Source organism: Schistocerca gregaria, chromosome 2, assembly GCF_023897955.1.
Source record: "Schistocerca gregaria isolate iqSchGreg1 chromosome 2, iqSchGreg1.2, whole genome shotgun sequence".
Lineage (NCBI taxonomy): Eukaryota > Metazoa > Arthropoda > Insecta > Orthoptera > Acrididae > Schistocerca > Schistocerca gregaria.
The window spans coordinates 14,056,933-14,083,320 of NC_064921.1; the positions used below are offsets into that span (position 1 = coordinate 14,056,933).

General features: G+C 40.5%; 1 protein-coding gene across 1 annotated transcript; it reads right to left on the reverse strand.

Moving 5' to 3' along the window:
- LOC126332401 (uncharacterized) lies at positions 1-25,765 on the reverse strand. Its single transcript, XM_049996593.1, has 2 exons — positions 25,710-25,765; positions 1-1,027 (listed from the first exon to the last, which is right to left on the reverse strand). Exons 1-2 carry the CDS (start codon positions 25,763-25,765, stop codon positions 1-3), a joined length of 1,083 nt encoding a protein of 360 aa, XP_049852550.1.
- Between the last annotated feature and the right edge of the window lie 623 nt (positions 25,766-26,388).

Genomic DNA, 26,388 nt, shown 5'->3' on the forward strand with positions numbered 1-26,388 from the left:
CTATTGACAGCAGGCGGACACGTTCCGGTCCTTCTCGCGTCTGTCCTTTGGCTTAGAGGGCTGGGAGAGTTCCTCTGAAGGAACGCCGGCGGAGACGACGCCGGCGGAGACGACGCCGGCGGAGACGACGCCGGCGGAGACGACGCCGGCGGAGACGACGCCGGCGGAGACGACGCCGGCGGAGACGACGCCGGCGGAGACGACGCCGGCGGAGACGACGCCGGCGGAGACGACGCCGGCGGAGACGACGCCGGCGGAGACGACGCCGGCGGAGACGACGCCGGCGGAGACGACGCCGGCGGAGACGACGCCGGCGGAGACGACGCCGGCGGAGACGACGCCGGCGGAGACGACGCCGGCGGAGACGACGCCGGCGGAGACGACGCCGGCGGAGACGACGCCGGCGGAGACGACGCCGGCGGAGACGACGCCGGCGGAGACGACGCCGGCGGAGACGACGCCGGCGGAGACGACGCCGGCGGAGACGACGCCGGCGGAGACGACGCCGGCGGAGACGACGCCGGCGGAGACGACGCCGGCGGAGACGACGCCGGCGGAGACGACGCCGGCGGAGACGACGCCGGCGGAGACGACGCCGGCGGAGACGACGCCGGCGGAGACGACGCCGGCGGAGACGACGCCGGCGGAGACGACGCCGGCGGAGACGACGCCGGCGGAGACGACGCCGGCGGAGACGACGCCGGCGGAGACGACGCCGGCGGAGACGACGCCGGCGGAGACGACGCCGGCGGAGACGACGCCGGCGGAGACGACGCCGGCGGAGACGACGCCGGCGGAGACGACGCCGGCGGAGACGACGCCGGCGGAGACGACGCCGGCGGAGACGACGCCGGCGGAGACGACGCCGGCGGAGACGACGCCGGCGGAGACGACGCCGGCGGAGACGACGCCGGCGGAGACGACGCCGGCGGAGACGACGCCGGCGGAGACGACGCCGGCGGAGACGACGCCGGCGGAGACGACGCCGGCGGAGACGAGCCCCCTGGTTTTGGAGCAGATGTCACTCCTGAAGCATGTGCGGGGGGAGTGACAGAAGGGGGTTTGTCCCCAATTGCTAAGGGGGCAACAGAGGAAGACTTGCCCCCAGACACGAGGGAGGCAGATAGAGATGGACGGCCCCGAGTGCCAACTGAAGGCGGCACAGAGGAGGCGACAACTGCCGCCCGCGAGGGCGACGATAACGTAGCTGCAGCATAAGAAGTTTGAAGAGGGACAGGATGCAACCTTTCAAATTTCAGTTTTGCCTCGCGATAAGTAAGCCAGTCCACGGTCTTAAATTCCATCGTCTTCCGCTCCTTATGAAGAACGGGGCAGTCCGGCGAGCATGGAGAGTGGTGTTCCCCACAGTTGACACAGACAGGTGGAGGCGCACATGGAGAATCGGGATGAGAGGGGCGTCTGCAATCTCTACATGTGGCGCTGGATGGGCAACGGGAGGACATATGCCCAAACTTCCAGCACTGGAAGCACCGCATCAAGGGAGGGACGTATGGCTTGACGTCACAACGGTAAACCATTACCTTGACCTTCTCAGGCAATACAGCACCCTCGAAGGCCAAGATAAAGGCACCGGTGGCCACCCTGTTGGTCTTGGGTCCTCTGTGCACACGACGGACAAAATGCACACCACGTCGTTCCAAGTCAGCTCTCAGCTCGTCATCGGACTGTAACAAGAGGTCACGATGGTAAATAATCCCCTGGACCATATTTAAGCTACTGTGGGGAGTGACGGTAACAGGGACGTCTCCCAGCTTATCACACAAGAGCAATGCCCGTGACTGGGCTGCGGAGGACGTCTTGAGGAGGATGGACCCATTCCTCATTTTGGACAAACCCGCCACTTCCCCAAACTTATCCTCCAGGTGTTCCACAAAAAACATAGGCTTTGTCGAAAGAAAGGAGTCACCATCAGTCCTGCTGCAGACAAGGTATTGTGGTACATAAGGCTCCTGCTTGGTACTAGATCTGCGTCCCTCCCATGGCGCAGCCAACGAGGGGAACGACTGAGGATCGTATTGTGCAGCATCGAATTCAATTTTGCCTCGCTTACAGACGCTGGTGGCAGTGCGACCACCAGCTTGGTGAGATGTATTGCGCTTCATTGCGCCATATCCGCCCAGATGCCACCTACTCCGAATGAGGGCTCTCCCCAAGGGCGCCACCCAGCCAAAGCAACGGGTACCTGGCCGATATCCCATTGCCCGGAGTCCCCATGCCCCAGACAAGATGGGCACATACTCCTTGGCATGCATGGGGAGCAAACAGCTCTGGCATCTGTAGTGCGATCCCTGCATGGTCAGGGGGCTACCATCAAGAGGGTACATGACGACCCCACCACAACGGACTGGCTACCGTGCTGGATTTTAGGCGTTGAAAGGGTCCACAGTTGCCGTGGGCGCTAAGAAGGGGATTGCGCACAAGACGAGGAGGCAACCCAGAAGACATGGGGTGTAAATCCCTCCACACGACAATAGATAGCATGCAATATGGAGGTGCACGATGGACCAATAGAAAAACACCACGTAAGGCGTCCTTCCCCAAATGGCACGCACTAACAACGGAAATTTTGAAAATGGCAGGTCAAACCCAAGTGGGGACCATCACATAAGGCCTAAACTTTGAAGACTCCTTTTAGTCGCGTCTTACGACAGGCACAAATACAATGGGCCTATTCGTACCCCCGAACCTGCAGGGGGTTAACATCCCTGTAATGAATGGCCCACTTATAGGAAACCTACAGGAAACCTATAGGATATTTGGGATGCTGTCTTCATGCCAGGCCTCTCTAATCGACATTGATACCTGTCCTCAGTGCAGCACTGAAGAATGGGCTGCTATTCCATAAAAATCCTTCCAGCTCATAATTGGACGTATGCCTGCAAGAGTGGAAGCTGCAATCAAGGCTAAGGGTGGGCCAACACCATAATGAATTCCAGCATTGCCAATGGAAGGCACCACAAACTTTCAAGTCATTTTCAGCCAGATGTCCAGATACTTTTGATTACACTGAGTGTGTGTGTGTGTGTCATAGGCTGGGCAGACTGGTAAAACAGTAGTTTTGCCACAATTTGCCACCTGTCCTATCAGTCTGGGAAGAGTACAAGTTTGAGAGACCACAGTGCACTGAACATTCCTAGCAATGGGCCTCCACAACCAACGAACCATGCATTTGCTAATGTTATCACAGCATCAGCAACTGCAACAAATGGGCATGTGACCCTTGGTACTTGAGATTGGTGCATTAGCGGAGCTTTGGCTGATCTTATGAATCCTGACACCACTTCTACCATGCCGATGGAAGCACGGGAATCCATTGCTATGTATGAGAATGTGTCCTTGACACCTGCACTGCAGGACAGAGACAAGCCCTGGGACACAGTACACCTGCTTCAGCACTACTGCTTCGGGTTACTGCTGCCAAAGCACTGGAGGCATCGGCCAAGGAGAACGTCGCCAACACAAGTACCAGTGTTACAGTATCCCCAGGGGAGAGCCATAATGGAATTTGAAAGCAGAACACAAATCATGGAACTAGTCCTTTTTAAATGTGGTGGCAGTGTCTTTAAGAACCAGAGGAGGCATTACTGAAGTAACTTTCAGACAGAATAGTGACTCCATCAGCAGACTCAGTGGAACAGGCGTTCCTAAACTTATTTCAGCTACAGTGATGTCAAAATGGTAGAGTAGTAACTGTGTGTAAAGTAGAGCAAATCCGATTTAAAATTTAAGAAAATCTTTCAAAGGAATTCAGCATCACAAGTGTGACAGATGGCGTTATTTCACAATTTTCTTAAGTTTTGTCACAGAGGAAGTCTTTAGGAAATCAAAAGGTGGAAAGGATGAGTTAAATGGGAGAACACAGTTATTGGAGTATGCAGGCAACACTGCAGATCTAGTAGAGAGAGAGAGAGAAAGCATTTGTCAGAACAGTAAGATACTTAGCTAGGAAGCCATTGTATTAGACTGTGGTTAATGTGGAGAAGGCTGCTGTGGAAGCAGAAACATATGTCAAACTTTTCAACAAGCTTAACCAGAAATTAAGGTATTTCAAGGTGTCAAACTTATTCCTCCCACAAATGTATCAGAAAATCTGCCAAGTAAGATCAAACGTTTATCCTATAATCCAGTGATCTGTTTAATATGGGACAGGAATCTGAAGCACTTGAATACAGAGATGAATAGAACTTTCAGATCTGAACAGAAAAATACAATGAACAGCTTTGGTTACAATGCCTGAATAAAACACCCAGACATATAGAAAGGAAATGAGAGTAGTACAACCAGATTGAACACAATGTCATGCTGAAAATGACAATGCAGAGATTAAGGCTGGCAGTGCACATTGTTAGGAGGAAAGGCACTTGCCAGGACAAAGCTGTGCTCGTGGGAAATCCTGGTGGACGTGTCCATTTGCAAGACCAAGCGGGCAGTGCAGGCACGAGCTGCAGAATTATTTTCAGCAACAAGGTCAATATGTGGGTGAAGCAGTCATTAAAGGTGTAAGACCGTTCCTGCACATGTGTTTTCAAATCTAAAGACCTGGGAGTTTTTCATGGAGAACTCATCATATGAAGTCGATTGACTCTACATTCCATCCAGGAAACAAATCCTCCTACAGTCTAACGTAACTGCTTTGATCCAGGTGTCTTAAGGTCATTCCAGATTGGAGACAATGGACAAGGGAACTTTTAGCTGCATATAGTCCATTGGGTTTGACTGCATGGAAGCAAGTTAAGGAAAAACGAACACACTAAGCGAAAAAAGTGGATAGTGTGCATGTGTGTGGGGGTGGGGGTATTTTCAGTTTCCCCACATCAGCTATTGCTAGATTCATTTTTGTTTCACATTCTATGGGCATATGAATACTTAACTGTAAAGAGATGGGGTGAAAGACCTTAGAATGTTCGATGTCTGAACAGCGCAAGTACGTTCACATACCAAGATTTTGGTCAAGAATGGCGAATGAGGACTGAGCAGTTTGTTCCTCATCTTTCTCATATTGTTTTACAGAGGAACATATTCAACTTTTTTCACTCTGACAGGAGAATTCTTACAGTGCTTGTGTAGTCCTTTAACATCTATGTTGAGGGCACACCCTCTAACATGAATACATACATCTGATGGGGGAGAATCTGTTGCCAATAATATGTGTACTAGAAACATTTAAGATAAACAGATGAAAATGCAGCGACATTAGCAACTCAAGATACAGTATGTTTAAGTCACTATGCAGCCAGAATACTGTAATTCTAACTTTGCATACTTATGTGATGTGTCTGAATACTATGATCACTATAATAACGGTTCCATTAACTGGTATTCAGTTCTATCTTCCATGTCCCTGTATGTGACTGTGTAAGATTTGGTCAGTAAGTAACTAGCCCAGAGCCACTACCAGTTGCATATTGCTTATGTCACAACTTCTAAGGACAATGAAAAATTCATAATCATTTCCCCAAACTGACAAAATTCAGAAATTTATAATGCCATAATTTACTCTGTAAGATGTGTAACATAGACGTTCTAGTGAGTAAGACAAATAGTACAGTTAGGAACTGGAGAAAGTGAGTGCTTGTCTTAGCATGGATTACATGCATCTCCCTTGACTTATCCATCCAGTGTTGAGTGAGAGCACTTACGAACTTCCAACAAACTTTATGCTTAACATCAAACCTTTCCTTGACATTTTCTTGGCTACATGCATGAAGTATATTACTAACACATGAACTAATTTACAGAGAAATTAGTCTGCAGGTCTTTCAAGCATGGTTGATCAATTCTTTAGACAATACATATTTTTCAGTACATTTGTAAACCAATATAAGGCATAGAATTTTCAGATACAGTATAGAAACAGGGTTATATCATTGCAGTAATATGTTGGCATATAAAATACCTATGCAAGCACACTTAGTAGTAACTTCCAGAAAACTGTTTGTCATGTGTCACTTGCAAACCAATATGTACACAATACTTTACTTTGTTCATTAACATTATCTGGCTGATAATACTAACATGAAAAACGGCAAATGTTTTGTTCACATCCATAAGCAATGAAGTAATTAGTTTAATTCATATGGGGAACTATGTTATACATTTCACAGACTTGGTTTCATTGTAGAAATGTTATCAGCAGACAATTGTGTGAGCATAACAAATTAACATATTTATATTACTGCATAGTAATATTCATTAAGGAAGACTGAAAGCTGGTGACATGCAAGCACATTTTTGCACTGACAGTTTCCTCCCCAAGCTTGGTTAATTACACCAGCATCTATTTTAGCTTTTCAACAAACAACAGACTTGCATTAAACTAATTGACAACATAGGAAGAACGAAGGAAATTAGATGTTAACTTTATTCACAAATTTATGTGTAGCAATTGCACGTAATTCCACTATCTGTATAGTAGATGTTTGAAAACTAGATGTGCAAGATGCTCTTACTGAGGCACAAAAATGTATGCGAACCATTTTCCATCAATCTGGTAACTAACAAAAACAGGATATTTCACTATTCCTGCCACAGGCTTGTAGAGCAAGTTGGTAGATGAGGTTTTGGTAAGGAGGCAATATCGACAAATATACAAAGTCTCCTGTACAACTTGTGAAAGCTTGGAATAGGAATTGTGGAACACACTGCACACTGAGGAGAACTGAGAAAGTGAACGACAGATGATGTCTTTTGCTTACAGTGGTGAGGGGAGGATTCCTTCACATTACCTTCACTGCATCCAAACAGTGAACAGTAAGACATTCTTAATGAACAGGTGCAACTGCTTAATTGTCTTTCTTGACATTTTCAGGAGAGTACTTCAATTAAACTTTTGTATTAAAACAAAATGACAACTGCTCTTCAGTTGTTGTACAACTACGCAGTCATAGTTTTAACTGTAGTGCCACAACCAGCAAGCGCATTACAGCAGGTATGGTTCAAATTCTGGGACATAATTTTAGTGATAAAAAACAGAGTGGAAAACATGACTTTACAATGTTTATACAAGTGTCTGAATCTTCATGTTGTAAGAAGATATTACATAACTCTACATTCTTATTGGTATGTTTCACAAATTATTATATTAAAGACACTTATTATTATTCCACTCAGTATGATCTGTTGAGCCAATCACAACTAACAAATATGACAATGGAAAACATAAAAATCGGGCAGCACAGCTTGCATGGAACTCATTTTGGTGTAAAATATCCATACAAAGCTAGCTGCGGACTAATATTTAACAGCTTGGTGTGGTTTCTTACTGCAAAATACACCTCTTTCACATGTCTATCAGCATTGGACATGAGCTGAGAAACAAACTGGTACAGAATTTTTTACTATATAAATGAATAGCAAATATAGTAACACTGTGATTTCTTTCAGCACATTTAATTTGATGATCAAAGTACTTTGTCACATCTAAAATATTTTTAGGTTTATGTTACTGTGTATTATAGATGCCAATTAACTTCATTTACATGGTACATTCATTTAAATGTTTTTATTACATACAACAGAAGTCATGTTACTTGATACGTACATTGCAAGCAGTAGTGTTAACATTTCATCACCTGTGTCAGTTGGGGCTTCCACAACTTCTGTGCTGCATTATTTGTGCAGAAAGTAACATTTATGTACACAATATTCCATGGTTAAAAGTAATTTATGAGAAAAACAGCAAATCTGCAGGAAAGGAACATACATAAATAGCTTGTTAGGAATATCTCAAGCAAAACTAAACCAAGATTTTTTTCCAGTGACGCTGCCTGTGCTAGTAAAATGTTTGTCTTCCTCCTGGTCAACAGATTTCATAGCACATACATCACACCAGTGGTAACTGTGGCTGATATTACACTGAAGACAGGTTAACAGCAGTGAGTAGGATGCAATTTACTCCTCACAACAACAGGTTACTTTGTACCCTTTTACCTCTTATCACGAATTCTGGTTGGTCTTCTTTGTTGATGGAGTTCAGTGCAAAGTCGGCACAGATCTTGGAGAACAGTTGGTAATTTCTTGTGCCATTGAACACATTGCACTCTTCTGGTTATCCTATCTCCCTCAAGAAATATTCTGATGTAAATCCAAAGTCAGGCAAACTTAGGAACAGCAACCAATAGAGCTACCACTACTCTTTGAAGTTTTTCTGGAACCCTCAGTTATACCACATCTCACTGATTGGCCCGTGAAACCTCAGGATGGGCCTTCCACTAAGACTGGCATCTTGCTCTGTATTTATTGTAAGCTGTCCGTTTCCACACCAGACAAAGTTAGTGGTCCACTGGTATTTAGGACTGCATTCAGCTGAATATTCTTTGAGATATGACGATGTGTTACAAGTGACTGATACCTTTCCACATCAGAGAATCCACAGCATACAGACACAGGCAGTCATTGTTTATTGTTCGTTTCTTGGTTTATTGGATCTTATGGTAAACATTTCAGCAAAGGTTAAGGAAATGCAAGACAGGAGGAAACATGCTGGCTGGTTAGCAGGTAGAGCTGCTTTGTCACAATTTTAACATTTTTGTGCAACACTTTGTTTACAGGTAGTTCACCTCCCTCTCCCAAATGGAAGATTGCAGGTGAAGGTGCTGCAGGTCTTGTCAAGCTGACTGAACATCATGTCTTCCTGTTAAAGGTCCAAAAGCATCTTCAGTAACAGTCATTTTTCTCCTATTGTGGTCACCGAAATACAAATAACAATTAGTGCAGATGTCCATGAGGTATGGGATGAGAACTGTGGAATCTTTTATCGTATGTAGTGTGTTTTGGAATGAAGTACATTGGTTCATCATCATTACAGCAACCGTCCCTCACAATGTTTCATCATTTTCACTTCAGTCTTCTCTTCACATTAGGCACCAGTAACATTACTTCCATTCTGTCCCTCAAGAATATCCAACCGGTGCACGTCACCACATGTATTTTCTAACACCAGCCTCCTGTGTTGTGCTTTGTCACTTGCCTCAGTGCAGTGGTGAAGTGCTGTGCTTCTCTTCAGGATTGTCCTTGTAGTAACTGCACCAGCATGGTGTTAAAAGTTTCCATTATTCCTCATTACTACTTATGATGACAATTCTTCGAAGACCTGGAACAGTTCCCATTTTATATGATCACCTACTTTATTTTGCATGCAGAGAAATGTCCTCAACTGCAGGCCACATTGTTCCCAAATTAGTGTCATTGTGGGTGAATGATAGTAGGAACACTCCTGTTTACACACCCATTATGGTCTATCCTGTTCTCACTATCTCTCTGCTCTTTGTCAGCCTTCACACCCAGGGCTTATTCAGAAGCTTGTGAGCACTAAGATTATTCAAAGGATGTATTACCAGCCGTCACGTAACTCACAGTTAGGAAGACCATATTTTTCTTACAGGTTCATACCCCTAGGAGGACTGGCTTCACAGCGTCTATGGAGGCCCTCCTCCTCATGGAATGTAAGATTAGAGAAAGAAAATGAATGACACCCTCAGGCCTCGCAACCTAATACCATTGGGGTCGAAAAAATCAAGAGTTGACCAAGAGAGGCCGACAGGAAAGAGAGAGAGAGAGAGAGAGAGAGAGAGAGAGAGAGAGAGAGAGAGAGAGAGAGAGAGAGAGAGAGAGAGATATGCAAGGAAGCAGAAGCATTGTCTGAGCAGACTAACGAGTGATTATCTTTTGAATGATTGTCTCAGGTTATTTGACACACAGAAGAAAGATTCTTGCATTAAGGGTTAGACTCCACCTATTACTGAGATTTTTCTTACATGGATTGTTGAGTAACATCTTTTCCCACCAGTGCATAAAAAAATAAAGATTAACATCTAGAGTAACAGTGCTGCTATCCAATAGCATTAATTTTTATAACGTGCAGACATTTTACAGAGACTTGTTACATGTTTCGTCCAATTAACACTGAAAGGTTTATGTTTCCCTGCTACAAGCAGGTTACTCCTTAGCTAAAAATAGAAACTACTTCACACGAAAGATTTTCTTTATTTTAATAATAGTTGAAATAGCTACACCATATGTCATATGTGGTAATACAAAAGATGATATTCATCATAACCAAATTGAAATCATTCAATAGAAATGTTACAATCTTTCTTAATTATGTATTCAATGTGTATCTACAGACAAGCATCATATAGCCGGTTTAACACAAAGCTGGGGGACTTTACAGCTAATGAGTCACCATGAATTGAAATATTTTTAAACAAAATGTTTTGTCTTGATTGTAGCTCATGCATGTTTGGATAATGACTGATTTCAACCAAGACAAAATTTATAATTTTTTACATAACTACGTTATAGAACACAGTAAACAACATTTTTAGGAGTTCCTCTCACATTTCCATAAATAAAGTTTAAATAATGACATTTAGAAGCTTTAACACAGTTTACACAATCTTAGCTAACAATTTTTTCATCTATAGTTTACCAACTTTGAGTAACATTTGTTTTATGTGAGGACAATCGTCAAATATTCCACAAAAGGAAAATTTTACCTGTACATTTATCATATTACTGGCTAGTTTGGACTACCACACTGCTGTCAAGTGCCTATGACAAGACATACCACCACAGAACAATGTAACTTACCGTCTAGGAAAGTCAAAAATGTATTTATGACAATCAAAATTTCAATTTTCATTATCAGCCATTAGTTAAAACTACGCGATTAGTGTATACTATGTCCCACATGATGTGGCACACATTATCAGTCTACATATGAAGCCATATATGCATAATAACACTTATGGAATACCTACTGAAGGGCATGAAGTAGCTGAAGATCTGTAAGGCAGCGTAACTTAAAGATTCTGTCCTTTCACTTCAGAACAACATTGTATCATGCAAATCATAACAAATCTACTAGTAACAACATACAGAGTGAAGTTCTAGTTAGCTGTTTCAACTTCTGCCAAAGATACAAAGACAACATACAGGTCTATCAATAATATATGACCCTGTGGCTGATTATAGTATGCATTCTAAATGCAAACAAAGTATGTCATCTAGCTGGGTAAGAGTTTCTAGTAACTGAGGGATATCATTTTAAGTATTTCATATTACGGAACATGCAACCTAAATACTGAATGTTACATTAAGGGTTGAATACATTGTCTACATCAGTGCTTTACAATTTCCTGTAGTTCATAAATCTCCAAATACTGTAATGTCTATGTTGGAAAAACGAAATATGACCTTGGGTAATTGAACTTCATGAAGAACCAATTGTAGCAAATATTTGTACCAGACATTCTACAATGCTTGCAAGAAATGACAATGTAGGAGCTTCAGTAATGGCAATACGAAATGCTTATGCTTCCTTTCAAAGGGACCAAATTTAAATGACTAATAGTCACAAATGTTAATAATGATTTCATTAACTACTTTGACAAATGAACATTTGTACTACTAATTCAAGTTATCAGAATGTAAACATACATGAAATCTATTTTATTTTACACAAAAGTTTTAAATACATATACGACTAATTGAGTGTGACCAAGTCATATCAAAACAGTGAAGATGTCAAGATAAATATTTAACTGAGGGAAGTGTGGCTTCTTGAGCTAATAATTCTGTCCTCAGACAGGTGAAAGTGGTGAGAGGTTACTCTGTTACAACTATTCACTATAGCTAGTGAAGTCCAATATAATTACATAATGTCAAGGAACATGAATGTATAACTATGTCTTATTTATGAAGTCTAATATTATGAAAAGGTGGCAATCTGTGGGTCAATCAATCTTAAACAAGTGGCCACCCGTAAGCATATACATAATCACATTAAACTGCCAGACAACACATACAATTAAGTGCTTTCTAATGTAAACATACATCAACCTTTTTGTTAGTCTGCTTAGGACAAGAGGTGGGTTGCTAACAGTAACAGGCACTCAGTATTTCAGATCATATTAAGAGCGTGTCTAATATTTCTACATGCACAGTTGTTCTCTTCGAAGTAAACAATTTGCAACTGAACTACAGTAGCGTGCACAAATATATATTTTCAGGAAAATGTATCATAAAAAGCCTACAACTTTGTGATGTAAACTCTCACAGAGAGAGATTAAAAAGCACAGGAGAGACAATACATTCTTGTGTAGCTGCCCATTAAGATCAGAACATTTTTCTACTAAGTATGTATGTATACAAACTACAATGTTGTGTACTTAATATAACCCATTTAAAAGCACGGCAGGAACGAGTCATATAACATTACAATTATTTCTATGTTCTTAAAGCTTCAACAGTATGCAATGAAAACCTTGGGTAGTGAAAAGGTTAAAGAACACAAAGCAGGAATGTAAACAATTTATAGCTTTAAGTCTTAATTTCAAAAGCATGCAACAGAATTCAAAGGCAAGTGAAGTGTGGTAAACTCACATTGGTAATATAGTTTTCATAAACCTAGATTTATTGTAGCTCAAGCAAACCTTTAAAATGTTATGGAAGGCCACAAACATACTAATGGAAAACGTTTGCTATTGGGTTTCTAATTGCTATTATTGCTTCTAATGACTAAACTTCCTATTATTTGGAGCTTTTGTACACACTGCAGTTTCTTTGAACTTCTGTTACTTTTCAAATGACATTTTAATTGTCTGCTATTAAGAATTTTGGAAAGGTTTGAATTTATAATCAATGTTTGTTGGAAGCAGCTAAGTGCTCTCATTATGGAACACTCGAATATAGTGTGTGTTTTTGTGCATCTATCTGTACTGGCTGAAGACATGCACGCCATTTCTTTATACTTTTCTTCCTATGTTTAACTGCTGATTGAAGATCATACCTCTTAGTGACTACATTCTGACAACAGTTTCATTTTCAGTATTTTTGTAATTACTGACTGCATTTTAAAAAAGAATATTCCTGTTGATCCAGGACACTGTCAGATAAGCAATACGAAACTGGTACTGCAGGATATGAAGTTAGTCTTTTAGCAATAGCAATGGAATAGGGTTTGGGGGAAAAAATGCCTTCTGTCCTGTGTGTGTCCTCTGATTTCTGATAATCATCTGCCAGCTAGTTTGAATGGTGTTTAGTACAAATTTACCATGTTTGCAGATGACAGCAGTATTCTAATGAAATATGTGTTATGAAGACCAGTGGCACATCTCAATTATAGCCTCCTTGAGCTGCGCTGCTGGCACTGTGGGAATCAACGGAGAGCAATGTGGAATCAAGTGAGGCCAGTTTCTGGACCAAAAGCAAATTTAGTTATCTGTGGTGACTTTAACATTAATATGATGAAGCCCGATAAGGTTAGCAACATATGTGAACATTCTAAGCTGTTTGGAATATCTTCCCTTGTTAAATGTTTAACTAGAATAACAAAAGAATTTTTCCTCATAAATAGATCATGTAGCTACAGATATTGACAGTAAAGAAAAGGTCATATTGTCCAAAACCCGGGCCTATCAGACCACCTCTGCCAGATCTTTAGAAGTGACATTCATATAGAAATTCTTCCTAAACTGTACATACAAAAGAATGTTTTCCTAATCAGCCCTGTATTAGTTTAAATCCCAGCTAGAATATGAATATTGGAAGGAAGTCTATGCAGAAACCAATGCAAATCAGAAATTTATCAAGTTCATGTCTATTTTTAAACTCAGATTTGAAGCAATGTTTTCCTACACTAAAAAATTAAAACTACAAAAGAGAAATCAATGGGTAAATACACATATCAAAAAATCCTCAGAAACTCATCTCAACTCCATAAAAAAATAATCGATCTAACTCAGAAGTTCTGCAGTTCTACAAAAAAGTAGAGGAAAATATCCAGAAAAATGCTGCTAGCTGTAAAAAACTTTCAAACAACAAAATATTACTTGAAGCTGAAAATAAGAGCAAAGTAACCTGGATCATCATCAAACAGGAAACATTAACTCCTCTACAAAGGACCTCAGTTCACATATTAAAAACAAAAATGTACCAGGAAGCAATCCTAAGAAATTAGCTGATTTTGTGAACTCATTTCAGTAGTATTGCAAAAAAAAATTACAACAGAAAATTCCATATACATATGGTTTACTTACTCAGAACCAGCCAACAAACAATGGTGCTCTTGCCAACTACAGAAAGCGAAGTGGCACTAGTAGTACAACTAAAAAATAAAACTTCAGTAGGACTTTATGAAATACCAGTCTGCATAATTATAGAATGTATAGACTCCATAAAGGGCTGATTAACAGACAATCAATCAATCTTTCGAATCTGGATACTTTCCGGAGTACCTAAAACAAGCAAAAGTTATACCTATCCTTAAAAATGAAGATAATGAGAATTTAGAGAACTGCAGGCCGATTTCTATACTGTATCATTTCTAAGATAATAGAAATAATAGTCACACAGGCAAGTGTATTATGCCCAATATTTTATCTTATATACATTAATGACTTCCCACAAAGTATCAGACATGGTGAAAAATAGTTTTTCTGATGACAGCAACATAGTAATAAGAGGTGAAAATCAACTGTCAGGAAGAGCAAACGAGGCTCTCAATTACGTCCACAACTCGTTATTAAAGAATAAAGTAACCCTAAATGTAAAGAAAACTATGTTAACTTCCAATTGAACAAAAAAACAATGCCACTAGAATGAAAGTTATTAATAATGAATTAGAATGTGTAAGAAGTACCAAATTCGTAGGGATGAATGTAGACAGCCAATTGAAATGTACAAGCCATGTCAACATTTTGCTAAAGAAATTATCCACATCATGCTATGCTCTTAGAATCCTTGCACCAGTATGCAATACCTGTCTTAAAATAACGTATTACAGATATCTACACTCAGTCCTCAGCTATGAGATCATGTTTTGGGGAACAAGTGCGAGTAACATACAAACTGTGTTCACAGTACAAAAAAGAGCTGTAAGGATAACAAACAGCAACAACAGGGGCCTCTGTCTAGAATTATTTAGAAAGCTAGGCATTCTAACAGTTTCTTGTGACTATATCTTTCAGAACAATGTTCATTACAGAAAATCTCAACATGTACATCACAAACAGCCTAATACATGACTATGAAACAAGAGCTTTTAAACACCTCCATGTAGATAGAAAGAACAAGGCAAAGACACAAAACGTATGTTTTATAATAGTATGAAACGGTATAACAAATTACCACAGTACATTAAAGAAAAGAATGAGCCCTCATTTTCAGACAAAAGCTGAAAACCTTAGTAAGTAAAAGTTGTTATACTGTAAAAGAACATTTAACATAGATGTAGATTATTAGCAACATATTACATTATCACCAAAATAATATGTAATTATAAATGTGTGTATGACTAGTTATAAAATGCAGGGCTTTCAACTAGCCAACAACTTGCAAGCCTTCACTCACATCTGCTGGATGACTCATCTCGGAATGAGGATGCATGGTCGCCACTGCAATTTATGCAGGAGGGAGGAGAAGGCAGGTAATCACTCACTAGCATCCCTACCACAATTAACATTTGGCTGTGTTGCGACACGAGTGTGGTTGTTACAGTAGCAGTGGTAACAGCTCATCTGGCTTCAAATGTGTGGTTGGACTTTAGTGCCTCTGTCAAACATAGAGCAAGTTATGAAGTCATTACTATCAGAAGTGAGTGAACGAACTAAGGTTGCATCAAACTGTTTCATTATCCAATGGACTGCAATGACACACTGATCAGAAACGTACATTTGGATTTGTCCTTCATTCTGACCATCGAGCAGCCTGGTGTAAATACCACCATATGAATTCAGGATACGATGGGCCTTACCACTAACATGACAGCTTTGGAGGAGTGAAGCTGCAAGCAGTTGTTGGGCTTTAGAACCACACTTGGTCTCCAAAAGCAAAGTGCAATTACATAAATGAGAGCAGGATTTCACAGGGCCGGCAATTGTGTCAACACCTTTCTGAATAATAAATGGATTAACTGTAGCAAAGAAATGACAATGTCCAGTATGTGGTATACGGAACCAATGTGCAAGCTGGAAGAGTGAACGTTTAGCCGCATTCCCATTATGTTTAGCTGACACAGATTGGAATTGGCTCATTATGACAGAATCTCCGAAGGCATAGCATGTTCGTTCCTGCTGAGGGACCCTTCCACAGAGGGGAGCTCACACTCATTAGGCGATGGATCACACCTCCCAAACTTCTGACAGAGGGACTGAATGGCATTTTGGGAGGGTTACAGCTCAAACTACCACCCCTCCCTGGACCTGGTCTGTACCATATATGTGGAAACCCTACCTGCAGACCTGGGGATGGTCATTACTTGTTACCCCGTCACATGGTACACTTGGGCTGGCCTTCAGAACTGCACAGGGATGAAGAGGAAACAAAGCCAAACCTCTAACACCAAAGTGGAGAACAATACATTACAAAAGAAGAAATTGTATTCTGTGTGATGAAGTTCTAGCCCCTCAACGTCATTCACAAAGAGTATCTATGACATGTTCCAAAGGGAGGATAGACATGCAACACAGAAGTGTGAAGGTGCTACAATGGCAGAGGTCCCATGGTAGCCAAGCCAAAACTCATTGAAAGGTGACGAGGGATTTTGGAGGTTGAGTTTTTGGGATTGATGTTTTATTTTTATGAATCCTTTTTCATAACCTGTCTTAATGGTCGCAGTGCCAAATGAACAAGCAGCAACATTGGTACAAGCAGTAATTAACAACAGGGTACTTAAAGGTACCAGAAATAACAAATTAAGGGGGTCACCTGTATCTTGGATTTATAGAAGGAATTTAAGCTGTAATGTGGGAAGAAATTGAGGTCAAGTCATCTACATTGTCAAGCTAGTAGGATCATGTTAAGGGTGCATGAAGCAATAGGGAGTATGCTATAATACCATATAGCACACACATACCAATTGTGATGTCTGTTCAAGTAATCTTTGTGTACAAATCAAAACCGCAAAAACTACAGGATTTTAGCCATATGATGTGGTATATGGTCATAACATGCATTCAATTATTGACATAGGAAAACAAGATGAAAAGGACAATAGGTTAACGCATTTGTGAGGGTGGCAAGAGAAGAATTGAAAAGGTGGGTTATGGCAAAAACTGGCACTGTATAAACAAGAGGGAGCAGTGCCTCACAGGGAAAGATCACCCTAAGACAAGGAAGGCCACTGTGAAATCTATTGACTCCACACACTGCAAATAGTATGACACTACTTTTTATGCAGTGTCAAGGCCAATATCAGATTGTAAAACTGTCAGTGACTTTCAAAATGCAGTTGTCTATATGAATTCTGCATGTGGAAATATGAAACTTGTGGGAAGTCTTTAGATTATCCCAAGAATTGGAGGTCTGAGCCAGAAGGAAAGTGGGAAACAAGTGATTAGTAGCGAGCAAGAAGTTTTAAGTGAAATGGCTATAGTAGGTCTACACAGGAAGACCTAGGACGTAAGGGAGTTTTCTTTGCATGTTTGGTACAAGGAAGATTACCTGCTGTCAAAAAAGTGGATTTTTGCATGAGAGAGACATGCTGTGTCCTCAGATGAGCTATGCCCGGAGAGAAGATAAATCCAGTCTTTAGTGGACTATGGCTTGTCATTGCAGTGGGAGCATTGCAGAACGACCATGTTGACAGTGAGCACTGATCACCAAGCACATCAACAAATGTGTATATCAATGGGTGATACAGGTGTTATTTAATGAAGGGTAGACATAAAATGAGGTAACATGGTTAGAAGAAACTCTCGGTAATTTTTAACTGATGGTATGTCATCACAGAATGTTTGAAGAAGTTTCCAGGGTGTGTAGGAGGAAACATGGGAGGATTTGGGGAACGAGGTGACTTAGGCTTTGGGGAATATACCACATACCAGAAGTAGAGGTGGGATCACTGTGTTAGGATAACATGTGGAAATAGTGGGACAGCTGATGAGGGTGACTGAACGATATAGTAGAAGTAATAAAACAATGGGTAGAATAAGGAGGGCAATAAGTGAGTGCTACAGCACAAAAACTCATGTTTGCTAAAGGATATGCTCTTACTGCACTAGCTGAATTGGAAGTGTTTATTACACAAAACTGCAGAAGAAATGGTGAATCTTAACTGAAGCAGAAAATTGGATAAAGAATTGATAATCTAGTTGTTACTATCCTTTGAGGACAGCATGAGTGGAGAGAGAGAGAGAGAGAGAGAGAGAGAGAGAGAGAGAGAGAGAGAGAGAGAGAGAGAGAGAGAGAGAGAGAGAGAGAGAGAGAGAGAGAGAGAGAGAGAGGAATTAAGAAATAACAGTTTCTATTTTTATTCTCTATTTGGACTTAAGCTAGGTCCCACACATCCATTTCACTTATCCCAGTAATTAATAAAAATGTGTAAGGCAAAGTAAAAGATTTCTGGTATAATTTGAGGGCCAGAAAAATGTGTTCGAACTTCCAGTGCACCTCTTTGATGTTACTTTTTAGGCCCTTATATGCTTGCATTGCAAAACCAAATCCTCTTTTCTGTATAGCTTAGAATATGCTCTTTCTAATGACCATAGTTTAGAAGAGTTTGAACAAAACACTTTTTTGAAAAATTTTACTAAAAATATCCATATTTAGCACTTTTTGAAAAATCGCCAAATTTACCCTAGATTTGTGAAATAATGGAAAGTAATAGGAGAATGAAATTTTATATTCTAATACCTTGTGTTGGTGAGTTATGGTATGCGAAGTTTCATGTAATCCCATAATTACTTTCGCAGATACAAAAAACAATTTCGCATTTTTTAAACAGCTATTTTTTCGCCCAATTTTGCTTCAAATTATCTATATGAAAATTGCTCAGAAATCCTTTAATATTTTACTTTAAAGAGCTCTAAACGTTGTGTAAGATGGCCAAGTTTTGTTTCTTTCATTCAAACACATACAGAGATATCTCATCTAAAAGTTGCTGAAAATTCAAGGACGCACTATAGAAAGCCGTGCTATGGTCTTAAACAAGTGACTCTCCGAAAGTATTGAATTTCTGAAACCAACTCTGCCAGTTTTCATTGAGAACATGTGTGAATGTTCATACAAAATTTCATCAAAATCCATGAGGGTCATGTGGGAGCCTCTAGACCACTTGGCATGGAATGACCCTAAGAGTAGTGTTTAAGGGAACATGGTGGCGAAAGTAATCCTTAAAAAGCTGACTGGAGCCATTTGTGGCAGCCAACAGGATCAGTCATTTTAGTGTAATGATGTCCTAACTATGATGAAGTAATCATATACTGTCTTCCAAAACACGCAGAATAAGAAGTAGATCACAATTGAGCCTGCCACAGGTGAACACTTATGTTATGCCTTATATTACAGCCATTGTATTTGTGAGGTGAGCTGGTTAGGCACAGTGTTGAAATAGTTGACATAGCAGCATGTAACCTGAAATAAGAGACATCATAACATATCCTTCCCACCCCTCCGGAAGTAGTCGTCCATAACCGCACAACCTCCAAAGGATTCTAATCACCCTGTTGACACTCCTATCCCCCCATCACCTCTCCATAGGAGTATTATCTCCATGCAAGAACTAGGTGCATAGCCTGTTCAATCCATCAAAACCATGTTTCTAGGTCTGTCACAGGATTATCCCAACCTAGGATATAGGTTGCAGTAAGTACTGGGAGATGAAGAAGCTTGCACAGGATAGAGTAGCATGGAGAGCCGCATCAAACCAGTCTCAGGATTGAAGACAACAGAGGAAAGGCTATATGTGAAAACAGCTTTATCAGATACCAGCTCTCAGATGAATCAGACAAAGAGACTATGATTTACAACAAAGGGCTATGTGTTGAGAGGCCAGACAAACGTGTGGTTCCTGAAGAGGGTAGCAGCCTTCTCAGTAGTTGCAGGGGCAACAGTCTGGATGATTGACTGATGTGGCCTTGTAGTAATAACCAAAACGGCCTTGCTGTGCTGGTACTGCGAATGGCTGAAAGCAAGGGGAAATTACGGCCACAATTTCTCCCGAGGGCATGCAGCTTATCTGTATGGTTAAATGATGATGGTGTCCTCTTGGGTAAAATATTCCGGAGGTAAAATAGTCCCCCATTCAGATTTCTGGGCAGGGACTACTCAAGAGGTTGTCATTATCAGGAGAAAGAAAACTGGAGTTCTACGGATCGGAGCGTGGAATGTCAGATCCCTTAATCAGGCAGGTAGGTTAGAAAATTTTAAAAGGGAAATGGATAGGTTAAAGTTAGATATAGTGGGAATTAGTGAAGTTCAGTGGCAGGAAGAACAAGACTTCTAGTCAGGTGACTACAGGCTTATAAACACAAATTCAATAGGGGTAATGCAGGAGTAGATTTAATAATGAATAGGAAAATAGGAATGCGAGTAAGCTACTACAAACAGCATAGTGAACGCATTATTGTGGCCTAGATATATACGAAGCCCACACCTATTACAGTAGTACAAGTTTATATGCCAACTAGCTCTGCAGATGACGAAGAAATTGAAGAAATGTATGATCAAATAAGAGAAATTATTCAGATAGTGATGGGAGATGAAAATTTAATAGTCATGGGTGACGAATTCGGTATTAGGAAAAGGGAGAGAAGGAAACAGTAGGTGAATATGGACTGGGGCAAAGAAATAAAAGAGGAAGTTACCTGGTAGAATTTGCACAGAGCCAACTTAATAATACCTTACACTTGGTTCAAGAATCATAAATGAAGGCTGTATACATGGAAGAAGCCTGGAGATACTAGAAGGTATCAGATAAATTATATCATGGTAAGACAGAGTTTTAGGAAACAGGTTTTAAATTGTAAGACATTTCCAGGGGCAGATGTGGACTGACCACAATCTATTGGTTATGAACTGTAGGTTAAAACTGAAGAAACTGCGAAAAGGTGGGAATTTAAGGACATGGGACATGGATAAACTGAAAGAACCGGAGGTTGTACAGAGTTTCTGGGAGAGCATAAGGGAACAATTGACAGGAATGGGGGAAAGAAATACAGTAGAAGAAGAATGGCTAGCTTTAAGAGATGAAGTAGTGAAGGCAGCAGAGGATCAAGTAGGTAAAAAGACAAGTGCTTGCAGAAATCCTTGGGTAACAGAAGAAATATTGAATTTAATTGATGAAAGGAGAAAATATAAAAAAGCAATAAATGAATCAGGCAAAAAGGAATACAAACGTCTCAAAAATGAGGTCAACAGAAGTGCAAAACGGCTGAGCAGGGATGGCTAGACGACAAATTTAAGGATGTAGAGGATTATCTCACTAGGGGCAAGATAGATACTGCCTACAGGAAGATTAAAGAGACCTTTGGAGAAAGAACCACTTGCATGGATATGAAGAGCTCAGATGGAAACCCAGTTCTAAGCAAAGAAGGCAAAGCAGAAAGGTGGATGGAGTATATAGAGGGTCTATGTACTTGAGGACAATATTACGGCAATGGAAGAGGATGTAGATGAAGATGAAATGGGAGATACAATACTACGTGTTGTGTTTGACAGAGCACTGAAAGACCCGAGTGGAAAAAAGTCCCCAGAGTAGACAATATTCCATTGGAACTACTGACGGCCTTGGGAGAGCCAGTCCTGACAAAACTACCATCTGGTGAGCAAGATGTATGAGACAGGCTAAATACCCTCAGACTTCAAGAAAATTACAATAATTCCAATCCCAAAGAAAGCAGGTGTTGACAGATGTGAATATTACCTAACAGTCTGTTTAATAAGACACAGCTGCAAAATACTAACTCGAATTCTTTACGGACGAATGGAAAAACTAGTAGAAGCCAACCTCGGGGAAGATCAGTTTGGATTCCGTAGAAATGTTGGAACACGTGAGGCAATACTGACCCTACGACTTATCTCACAAGCTAGATTAAGAAAGGGAAAACCTACATTTCCAACATTTGTAGACTTAGAGAAAGCTTTTGACAGTGTAGGCTGGAATACTCTCTTTCAAATTCTGAAGGTGGCAGGGGTAAAATACAGGGAGCGAAAGGCTATTTATAATTTGTACGGAAACCAGATGGCAGTTACAAGAGTTGAGGGGCATGAAAGGGAAGCAGTGGTTGGGAAGGGAGTGAGACAGGGTTATTGTCTCTCCCCAATGTTATTCAATCTGTATATTGAGCAATCAGTAAAGGAAACAAAAGAAAAATTCGGAGTAGGTATTAAAATGCATGGAGAAGAAATAAAAACTGAGGTTCGCCGATGACATTGTAATTCTGTCAGAGACAGCGAAGGACTTGGAAGAGCAGTTGAATGGAATGGACAGTGTCTTGAAAGGAGGATGTAAGATGAACATCAACAAAAACAAAACGAGGATAATGGAATGTAGTCAAATTAAATTGGGCGATGCTGAGGGAATTAGATTAGGAAGTGAGGCACTTAAAGTAGTAAAGGAGTTTTGCTATTTGGGGAGCAAAATAACTGATGATGGTCGAAGTAGAGAGGATATAAAAGGTAGACTGGCAAAGGGAAGGAAAGCGTTTCTGAAGAAGAGAAATTTGTTAACATCGAGTATAGATTTAAGTGTCAGGAAGTCATTTCTGAAAGTATTTGTATGGAGTGTAGCTATGTATGGAAGTGAAACATGGACGATAAATAGTGGGGACAAGAAGAGAATGGAAGCTTTCGAAATGTGATGCTACAGAAGAATGCTGAAGATTAAATGGGTAGATCACATAACTAATGAGGAGGTTTGAATAGGGTTGGGGAGAAGTTTGTGGCACAACTTGACCAGAAGAAGGGATCGGTTGGTAGGACATGTTCTGAGGCATCAAGGGATCACCAATTTAGTATTGGAGGGCAGCGTGGAGGGTAAAAATCGTAGGGGGAGACTAAGAGATGAATACACTAAGCAGATTCAGAATGATTTAGGTTGCGGTAGGCACTGGGAGTTGAAGCTTGCACAGGACAGTAGCATTGTGAGGTGCATCAAACCAGTCTCAGGACTGAAAACAACAACAACAACAATCCTTATGGGAATTTTGGAAACTCAAGGATCTATGATTATTGATCAACAAATCCCTTGATCGACACCGAGATTTCGCAAAACAATGTCTGCAACCAACTCAGACAAATATTATGATTTTTACATTTTTTCTGACAAACCAGATAATGCCAACCGTCTTTTCAAAGTACAGTTTGCAATTGATTATTTTTCCAAAAAGTTTAAAGAAATGAAACATTGCGTGGACAGTTAAATTTTACAATCCTTCGAAAATTACCAAATAAGGCATACTAAGTTGAATGCTGTGTGATTCAAGAACGGGATACGTTTCTTCATTCAACATATATCTCTACACTGAAGATCCCCCGGATAAAATGAACTTGCAAGACATGGATATACAGTGACTACTGACATTCCATGCTTTGACTCACAAAACTGTAGAAATTCAGTATGGTAGGGACGGTAGAAAATCTGAAGAGGAAATTTTAATGTTCACTCTGGATGTAGTTGCAGTCTGTGAAATGATATAGGAAGAATATCATTTGTGGTAAGATGGATTTCTCATGAGCAGAAATGTAGGGTAGAGCGAGTCACTGAATGTTCTAATCCTGCAAGAGAACACAAAATAAAGATGGACATAAAGTAGATCTAAAAAAAACTTATACCACATACAGAGACATGCACAGTAACAATGAGGTAACACTCAAGTCAAGGTAAACGTGACTGAGCTAGAGGTGCCTTGTCCTATATTTAAAAGATGTCAGTTGGAAAGCAGTGTGCATGGATGAGAGGCTGTGTGCATCTACAAGCACCAACCTCCATTGTTTACATTCTAGCTGCATCTGACTTGCACAGTGCACACTGCTAACTGTTTACAAAGATTTTGGGAGTGTATGTGTGGGTGAGTACAGTGGACAGTTCATTCTCATCAAAATTTACACCAAAAAGCTAATGGTTTTGTTTCAGGTATATCTGCCAATGTCACAATCTGATGGAGTAAAAGTTTATGACAAAATATGTATGTAATGAAGATGTAAATCAAATAATCATGAGTGACTGGAATGCTGTAACAGGTAATGTAATACATGGCAGAGTTTAAGTGAATGAGTTTGATAATAGGAGTGATGAGTAAAAAAATTCAATTGTTCTGTAAGTCTGTTAATTATGAATATGCTATTTTTAAACAGCTACAGGAAGAGGTATATTTGGAAAAAGTCTGAGGGACATGAGATTCTAGCTGGATTACATCATTGAGACATTTTGTAAAATCTGATATTGGATTGCAGTGTATACTTAGGAACAGATATACATTCATGTCACAAGTTAGCAATGACGAAGAGCAGACCGAGGCGTAAGAGAATAGTCAATAACTGTTAGTGGTGAAGTAAGTGGGGTACTGAGCAGAATGGCGTGTGTTTGAAGTTATCTGAAGCAATAAACAGTGTGGTAATGAATACTGCAACACGCAGGTCAGTTGAAGAGGGAGGGATTTATCTGAAAACGGCAGTCACAGAAGTTGGACAGACAAATTTAAGTATGCAGGAGGTAATTGTAAAAGAACTCTTGGTACAGAATAATAACTGAAATTGATTCTAAAAGTAAGGAACTACAAAAATGTGGAATAGGAGACAAATACATCAATGAGTCACTTCTGTATGAAACAGGAAAGCAGAGAAGGCAGAGTGAAATGACGCGAAAGTAATTCCACTGTTGAACTCAGAGGAATAAGCTGGCATGTGGTAAGAGTGCATTAAGGCTTCTCTGTGGGGAAGGATCTGTTTGATGACATGACAGAAGAAGAGTTTCAACACACAGGTGATGCAATTAAAATTAGGAGTTGAACAAATTATTGTGAGACCTGCAATCAAATAATGCTGGAGGCACACAAAGTAATGTTTGAAGTCGTAAAACCCCTAGTGGAGGAGGGGGTGAAGCAGGTGGGGAGAGAAATTTTACTTTTGGAACAAAGAATTTTATGAAAGTCAATCACATAATGTGATAAACCAGAAAAATAAATTTAAGTATTTGGCCTCTGGTTCTACAGAGGCAAGATGAAAATTCAGTGGACTGATGTAAGAAATGAAGAGTTTCACCACAGGAACAGTCAGAAGAAGGGACAAAATGGAAGGGCATACATTAAGAGGCCAACAAGTAACTTCCACCATACTTTAGGGAGCTACAGAGGTAATAATTTCAGGAGATGGCAGAAATTGGAATGTGTCCAGAGAATAACTGGGTGTGTTATACTATGAGGTTAAGTTGTGATAGAGGAGTTCACAATGGACCAAATCAAACCTGTCAGGAGACTGCTAAAACATCAGTATTTCTCATGAACTCTTCTGGATCATGTACAACAAATTTGATAAGAGAAAACTTTTACTGTAAATTTTTAGGTTGAATATCTAAAATCTTGTTCAGCTGTCTAAAATATGATCAATGGAGAATACCACATTTATATGGCATCCTATTATACAGTATATTGCTTTATGTGTAATTCTCTCATAGTCACTTCATTTAATTAGATTACATTCCATTACACGTTTTGCTCGTCTTATGAACTCTCAAAGACACTATCCACTGTGTTCAACTGCTCTTCCAAGTTATTTGGCATCTTACAATTCACAGACGAGGTTTCCCTTTTATCTTTTTCAACTTCTTTGTTCAAAGTACAGAAAATGGAATTATTGATAAGCTCCAGTCCTCTCTCCCTTAACACTATTCCCCTTAAGCGTCTTTCAGCACTGAACTGTGTGGCATCCATACAATTTGTGAAAAACTTCTCTCGATTCACCAGGCAGACCTGAAAGCAGTGTGTCCTCCAAATGGATCTGGTTGCTCATATTTCATTCCAGCCATAATGACCACTAAACTTTAGATTAAAATGGGTGCCTGGTGGATCTTGTGGGCAATTTAAATGTGTACAACATCTTAGAATCACAATTGTAAAGAAACACTACTGCAATATATCTGTCATCTAAATTTCTCCTTTGTTTCTTCCACTTCCTTGAGATTACCACTCCTTGACATCCCCCTGCCACTTTATCATGCGTGTTTGATGTTTGTTATGTATCTGAAATAATTTACATTTTTTTATTTTTATCATAAATAAACTCAAAACTAAGTAACAGTACAGTACTAAAAAGTACCATTACGCAGAATGTGCTTTCGTCTTATAGCAAATGACATCAGTGTTTTGGACCAGGCGACACTGCAAGCTGCTGGCATTAGAACGAGCAAACATGACCGTCCGCACAGCCGGTGCATGAAACACTGGCTAGGCAGTAACATTAGACTAATTTACCTCTCTCTGTTGATTGTAAACGACTGATATTCAGGGTTATGTCGTAGTTTTTACAAAAATTACTCCTCAGTTCGCGGAACAGGAAGATCAAGAAATTTCGTCCAAATATTACGTTGAATTACGTCAACTGAGGCATTACTTTGAATTCTGCAGCTGGAAGGAAATTAATGTAAGAATG

Coding starts and splice junctions, on each gene's coding strand:
- LOC126332401 (XM_049996593.1), bottom strand. CDS start 25,765: ATGGCTGGAATGAAATATGAGCAACCAGATCCATTTGGAGGACACACT. Junction 1,028..25,709: donor GGAGGACACACTGCTTTCAG/GTCTGCCTGGTG, acceptor CACATGCTTCAG/GAGTGACATCTGCTCCAAAA.